Source organism: Borostomias antarcticus (assembly GCF_949987555.1).
Source record: "Borostomias antarcticus genome assembly, chromosome: 3".
NCBI classification, from domain to species: domain Eukaryota; kingdom Metazoa; phylum Chordata; class Actinopteri; order Stomiiformes; family Stomiidae; genus Borostomias; species Borostomias antarcticus.
Window position 1 is genome coordinate 7695049 of NC_140236.1, and position 7500 is coordinate 7702548.

Consider the following 7500-nt stretch of genomic DNA (forward strand, 5'->3'; position numbering starts at 1 on the left):
AGTAAGGGACTATGAAGACCTGCTGGTGGGAGATAGAAGAGATCCAAACTAGTTTGAGTGTGGGTGGGAGCAGGGCCGGGAGAGAGGTGTACTGTACGTAAAGTGTAAAGTAGGGATGAGAATTGATAGGATTTTATTGATACCATTGCCATTAACGATCCTGCTCATCGGTCCAATTCTTTATCGCTTCCCTTATTGAATTTTGAAAAAACAGGTTTTCAACTGTTTTACTATCTCGGCGTCTGAACACAGTGTAGAAGCATGTAGATAAAAGGCATGCATGTCTGCCCAATAACATTTATTTTGAGCATGTTAAAATTAATTACAATGTTCCTTATCTTTGTAACAGCATAGGCACTTGACATCATTGTCTTGCGATAAATGTTAATAATCCGGTTCTCGATTCCCATCTCTTGTGTAAAGTGATTTGTATTACGCAAACATGCTTGTATTTTGTCAGTGTTACAGAAAGTGTGTGCGTGCATGTGTGTATGCATGTATGCGTATGTGTGTGCGTGCCTGCTTTGAAGTCAGATTTACACTAATCCCACTGCCCCTCAGCATTAGCAACAGAACAGCGAGAGGAAATGGAGAAAGAAAAAGACACACACTACACACACACTCATATGTATACCAGAGGAGGCTCGTCCATTGAGGTAGAGGAGGACAGTCCTCCTCAGTTTTTGGAGAGAAGAGGGATTAAAATATAAATTATGCATTTATTTATTTATAATTAATATTTAATATTATCTCAGTTTTGTTCATAAAGCAGGTTTTCCCTATGGATAAAAACCCATTATTGAAATTGATATTGATTGAAGCTCCAACAGTGACATCTATAACATGCAGCTGGAGGACCCATAGATATCTATGGAAGGGAGGCTAGCCTCCTTTAGGGCGGGCCTTTTTTTCTTGCTAATTTGGTAATGAGCTCCCACTTCTCTATAAATGGGTTGACCCATTAATCAGTATGAGGCATGGCATGAGGCATACCCAACAATATCTTGTGAGATTGGTTCTTGCTCCCTGGTGTTGATATTCAAACCATTCCAGGTTTGGATTGGCTGATTTTCTGGATCTATTTGCTTTGCAAGTATTGTTGGCTATGCCATATACTATGCCTCATACTTACACACAGACTAATGGGTTAACCCATTTACAGAGAAGTGTTACCTCATTAGCGTCTGCCTATATCATGGACACAGACAGGCACAGTCCATGTATGGAAGATATCCTTCCTCATCCCCTTGGACCATTGCCCTGAGCCCTGTCCACACCAGATGGATTGCTGAGAAAGCAGAAAAATCTAATAGTCTCACAGGAAACTCTGGTTGATGGAATGAACTTGGTCCAAAGAGTGAAAGGTGATCAAGTTACCTTCAGAGATGTTGCCACAATAATTCTGGGTATGGCTCTGAGGGAAGGCAGTCAGAGCAGCAGAATTATTTAGCCAGCACCTGACGCTGTCCTGGATCTACTGGCCTGTAACCGTCCACTCCAGTTGTATGTTTGTTGCAAATGGCGTCAGGTGACTGACATGTGTACATTTGTAGCACATCTATATGAAATTAAATTGCATTGCATTTTTGAAAGTGATGAGTCAACATAATCCTCTTTTTTCAGGTAACCTCAGAGGTAAATAAACCAACAAATTATGGGGGATTATTGCATTTTAGGCATCAATGTGTACAAAACTCTTGCATTATGAAATAATGTGTAGTGAAGTTCAGCATCCAAAATAAAAACTGATCGTGAGGATAATGGGTGAGTTTTCTTTTTCGTATCTATCACCATTCACATTTTTTCTATACTTATGCACATACAGTATGGACTGTATATTTGTCATACAGCTCACACTCTGTGTTAATGGAGAAATGTATTGTCACTGGCAGGGCTTACGAAATAACTAATATACATATTACGCAAAAAACCCTACGTCCTGGACCAGAGCTTACTATGTGTCAGTGATGTTGCATGTTGTCTTTTTCCAGATCATTCAGTGATTTCCTGGTGTACATCAGCTGACTAATTGTAAATAAAGCATAAAAATGAAGATGAAAAACAGACCAAAAACAACCACACACAATCTCAGATCACAACACCAGATTTAGCTTTTAGCCATTTCCATGGTGGCCAGCAGGGTCACAATATAGATTGGGGCATACTTGTAAGTATCGCAGATCATTTTGGATACACATTCATGAAATGTTTATCGGCTGTTTGCCTTTGTGGATGGTGTAGGGGATGGGAGAGACAGATCAGGCAGAAGACGGATTGCTGTTACAGGACTTGGTGTTTTATTGATAACATTTGGATAATGACGCACACAATATGATTGGACAACCAGAGGGTGTATCACTGTTTGGATTACTGGAAGTTGACCCAAACGGAACTACCATTACCAGTCACAATGAGCCAAAACCAACAGAGAAGTTTGCTAAAGCATCCACCTAAATGGACCAAAGTACAGCCAAACAAACAGTCTCAGCAGAAACAAGAAAGGGACAGGCCTCAACCTGGGAAACGTGATCATGTAGGCCAGTGTGCAATTAAATACATTAAAGCCTGTTATTAATGACCAAAACCCAAAACAATGGCTCACACAAAACATCCATCCAGTTTTAATATTCATTTGTTTCAATGGTGAGAACTAATTTAATGAAATTCAGTTTGTACTTTATAATACTGCAACTAATCAACTATAACCAGTAAGCAAACAATTCTAGTTTTCAGTATTTCATTTCATTTCATTCATTTCATTTCATACACTCATCAGGTTTTGAGGGATTATGTTGAAAAACAAAATTAAGAATACAATTGTGGTGTCTTAATTTTCAATTTTCAAAACTAAAGCACCAGAATCTAGCAGTCTAGTGCAAAAAGTTTTATTTCTCATCTCAATGTTGAGACAGCAACAGAGTGTGGGTCCCGGAAGCCAACTGGGTTCTGGCTTCTGGGCACGGCCTTTTATAGTTCTTTGTGTTCTCTTGCCCTCTTAATTTGACCAAACACCAATTTTTTAAAACATACCCACTGAAATGGCTTGATTCTAATGGTGTTCTAACGGTATCGGGTACAGATGAGATCAAATTACACCATTAGGTTTCAGAGAATCCTAGTGGACTTTTTTTTTTTTTTTTTAAAGCAATACATTGCAATATTTAGACCTTTACAAACATGTCTGGTGCTAATTCTCCAATTAGATTTACTAAAAGTAAGCTGAATCGTCCAAACAGTCTACTCATAAAGATAATACATTGACATTTATTACCTTTTAAAACTCGCGCCCCCGGGACGCAGCATTCAGTCGAAGTACACATGTGCAACGTTGTGCTTAAACAACACGGTAGTAGCTAACTATTCCGGCGTCTATGGATATCATGCATTTTTTAGCTCAATGATATTATGGCGGAGGTGAGAAAACCAAAGCAAAACATCACGGAGGAAGCCAGAAAAAGAAAGACAATCTGATAACGTTACGACAGTACGACAGTGCATTTACTCGCAGAGCCTGTGGGGGCGCAGTTCCGAGAAAACCGGAGAAAACGCTATGTATTGCTTTAAACATGTTTTTGACCTTTTGCAATATTCTTCCCAACTTTTCCCACATTCTGACCTTATCTGGCAATCTTTTTTTTCCTACTACAATGTCCCCAGTCATGATTCATAGTTGGTACCAGGCATCATGTGGCATCTTGTGCCATCATGTGAGGCAGTGTGAGTGCTCCTGGGTATGACTCCTGACCAAGTGCAGTCAGAGGTCAGCTTAGCACAGCCAGAGATCAGTTTTGTTTCTTATACAGCATAAGAAAAGAAAATATAACAATCAATATATTCAAAAAATGAGTATGCCAAAGATAATGCTTACATTTTGCAGAAAGATTGTAAGATATTATGAGATATTATAAGTCTACGTATACCAGCTTTCACAATAACATATGATAATCTATAATACTATATTATTCATGGTGGCAAAATTTGAAGCAAGCCCTACTGTAATGATAAACATTATTATGAGTTTGGTTAGGTTAACAGCTTGTTATTAAATGGAAGTGTGCTTTCAAACCTAGAACTTGAGTCTGTACCTAAACTGAATGTCTCTAGTTGGCTGCATGGAACCAATACCCCAGCGCTTGTTGTCAATATGAGGCATCTCCTCATCTGGATTCTTTAGCTCGATGTCAAAGTATGAGAGCATGAGGAAAACATACTGCTTCAGCTCATTGGTGGCGAAGAAACGACCAGGGCACATGCTGTTTCCTGCTCCCCACGGCATGTTGTAGTACTTCAGCTTCTTCTCGCCCTTGTAGAAATCTTTTTTCTTGCCCCCGTCTGGTGTGAGGAAGCGGTCATATTTGAACGTGAGCGGATCGGGGTGGACATCTGGGTCCGTCTGAACGGCTTTGTAGGGGAAAAGACCCACCCTGTCGCCTCTCCTGAGGTGGTACTCTTGTCCGTCGGCCATCTTGAGGCTCATGTCCTGGAGCACGGCCCTGGTGAGGATGGGTGCGGTGGTCAGACGCAGGGTCTCCTCCACGACACTGTCAATGACGGGCGTCTTCAGCAGCATGTCCCGGGTCAGGTCGATGAGCGGGCCGCCACGCCTCACTTCCTGCCCGGTCTCCCTCAGCACCTCTTCCACCTCCGCCCGGACCGCCCTCATGGCGTCGGGGTGCTTCATGAGAAAGAATAGCAGCCAGAAGGCTGACGGACCCGTGTTACCCTGGGACGCCCACAGGAGCAAAAACATATACCTGCTCTGCATGAACTCCTGCATGCCTTTCTCCTCCCTAATCTGCTGCTGATCGTGCACCCAGCCGCTAACGTTGTCCCTGGTCCTGACGTTCTGGACCGACAGTGTTTTCCAAAACAGCCTCTTCAGACGTTCCACCTCCATCTTCTCTGATGGCAGCATCACCCCGAAGGCCAGCTTGGGGAACAGTTGGTCGTACTTCCGGAACTCAGAGAAGAGCTTCTGAGATTCCACTCTGTCAACCTCTTTGGCTTTCTCCAGGCTCCCCGAGGACTTGAGAGTCTCATTGCCGAACAGAGCCAAGTAGCCCGCCCTGAAGACAATGTTGTAGCTGTAGTTGAAAAGCCCGTCCTCCGTCCAGATCTGATGGTCATCGCCTGTCCCCACATTGTGCAACATCATATTCTGAAGGTTATTCATCATGGCATGTGTCATGACCACTAGACCATCCCCCATCAGGTGCTTGTTGTTGGTTAGCTGCAAGATCTTGTGGTAATCGTCGGTGTTGTGTTGATAACCAAACACTTTCAAAATGAGTTGCCTCGCAAACTGTGAAAAGTCCAGCTTTGTGCGGGCCTCTTTCACAATAGTCCCAAAAGAAAACGGATCCATGACGAATGTGAAGTAAAAGCCTCCCAGCTGCACTGTGAAAATATCCCCATGTTTCTTTTTCATTCTCTCCAGGAACGTCACAGTATTCCTCCGAAACTCCAGGATATGGCCCAGCCAAGGGATGGGTCCCTTATCTAAGGGGGGTTCTCCAGGGCGCCTCTGACGGAAAGTACCTAGGAGATAGAGTCCTCCAAGGAGGGAGGCTATCAGAGCAAGCAGGAATGGCAGCAGAATGTCCATCGTCCTCTCTTGTGCTACTCACAGAGCTAATCTGTTCTCCAGCTCATATTCCTTTGTAGTAGTCAAACACTATGCTCCTCCCCTTTTCACAAGAGATGCCTGTGTACTCCAACCACTACATACTTTAACAAGTTGTTGTCAAGGACTAACCTTATTTTAAGAACTTACCTCTTAATAGGCCTGAAGTTCACTCATTGGACAAAGAGACTGCAACATAAACCTTACATGACTTCTTTGATATGTCATTTTAGTTCACCTATTACATCATTCTCCTCCTCACATTACAATTGTGTTCCACTGTGGAACAGCCAAGGTAAGATAAGGGAGATGATAACAAATGTATTACCATCCTCTCTTCTGATTATGATAGATAGATTGATCGAGTGCTAAAAAGAAGACGGACAATAACACATGACGTCAATAAAATTGATTTAGGAGGAGGAATGATGCAAATTGAGGACAATGACCTCAGCCTTCAGTAGATTTCACAATTTTGTCAATGACAGCCATTTTGGAGGTCTTAAGTCAATGAAGGGAATGTATCATTACTTTGGCACTGTATGCTACCTCCTCTTCACTGTGAAGAGAAAAAGTGAGGTGTGTGTATGCCCTCTTCATATGAGCACCTTAGAATCTAAATAATAAAATACCAACAACCTGTGAAACACGAGCTGATTGGCTGTTCCTATGTTTTTTCAGCATTGTGAATGTACAAGGACTTCAAACTTATCATCAAACTAATCATACAGTATGTACAGTAAAGCTAAAGCCATGTTTAGTGTTAGGGTTAGGGGAAACTATCCCCCCTCTACAAACCAGACATTGAAGCCCTTTGCAATGATTAACAAGAAAGCACACAATAAACTCCAACAACATTCTGGAAACGAGTGAACACCATTGAATATTCTGTATCTGCATTTCCTGCCTTGGCTGTAATTTTTCCACTGCTGAAATGCAAAATTTCCCCCCAGGGGAATCATTTAAGTATATATCTATAGAAAAAAAAATTCTTTAGACATATTTTCATACAGTACACAATGAGCATACAAAGCAGAAATCTATGGATGGTGAAATCGGAAACTGTTGCATCCACTGATTTTAATAAATGTGTGGACATGCTTCTCCCATCTGGTTTAAAATTATAGTATAACCATGCCACATCATGCTGTATTCATATATAATAGTTTCCCTTGTTCCAACTTGAACTGGTCCGTACAGTATGTCATGGGATTAAACATTCAGTATCTTTGGGGCAACAAGTGTGACTTGTTCTGGAAGGCTGTCTTCTTATTCTTAGACTGTCTTGCCTGCTGTACTTTTGTTACTATTAACCTTAGGGCTTACTATAGGTTTCTTCTAGAGTCTAGGGAACTCAAAAGCTGATATTTCAGTTCTTCCTTTGCAATATATAACTGCACTGAACAATAAATAACAGAATAAGGCATTTTGCTTCAAACTGATGGTTCCCTCTCATGATTGACCCTTTCTCATTGACAATTGGCGGGAATATACTGTAGCACTGACATCTCGGAGTGGATGGCGACGCATCACCTCAAGCTCAACCTGGACAAGACTGAGTACTGATAAGATACTCAAAGGGATCTTATCCTCGTTTGCCCCTACGTATCTTTTCAGTGCTAATCAGTTCCTCATTCCAGTCCCAGGTAATTGTCTATTTACTATCTGTAGTAGCAGTCTATCAGCGTCATCCTAATCTACTTATACAACCTATCCTGAATGACTATCTGTGTCCATGAGATAGTAATGAGGACCCACTTCTTTGTAAATAGGTTGAGCCATTAGTCTGTGGGTAAGTATGAGGCATTGCATAAGGTATAGGTACTGTATGAGACATACCCAACCATATCTTGTGAGATTGGTTCTTGGTCCCTGGA

The 7500-nt window shown here is 41.7% G+C and overlaps 2 protein-coding genes across 2 annotated transcripts in view; both read right to left on the reverse strand.

Moving 5' to 3' along the window:
• Positions 1-7500, reverse strand: part of LOC311307063 (neuron navigator 1-like) — a gene marked incomplete at its 5' end in the record, with an annotated part of 68821 nt that overhangs the window by 58423 nt on the left and 2898 nt on the right. The gene's annotated exons all lie outside the window — the stretch shown is intronic.
• LOC311307065 (5-beta-cholestane-3-alpha,7-alpha-diol 12-alpha-hydroxylase-like) lies at positions 3059-5881 on the reverse strand. Its single transcript, XM_084435813.1, has one exon. The coding sequence runs from the start codon at positions 5603-5605 to the stop codon at positions 4067-4069; it is 1539 nt and encodes a 512-aa protein (XP_084291939.1). The 5' UTR covers positions 5606-5881; the 3' UTR covers positions 3059-4066.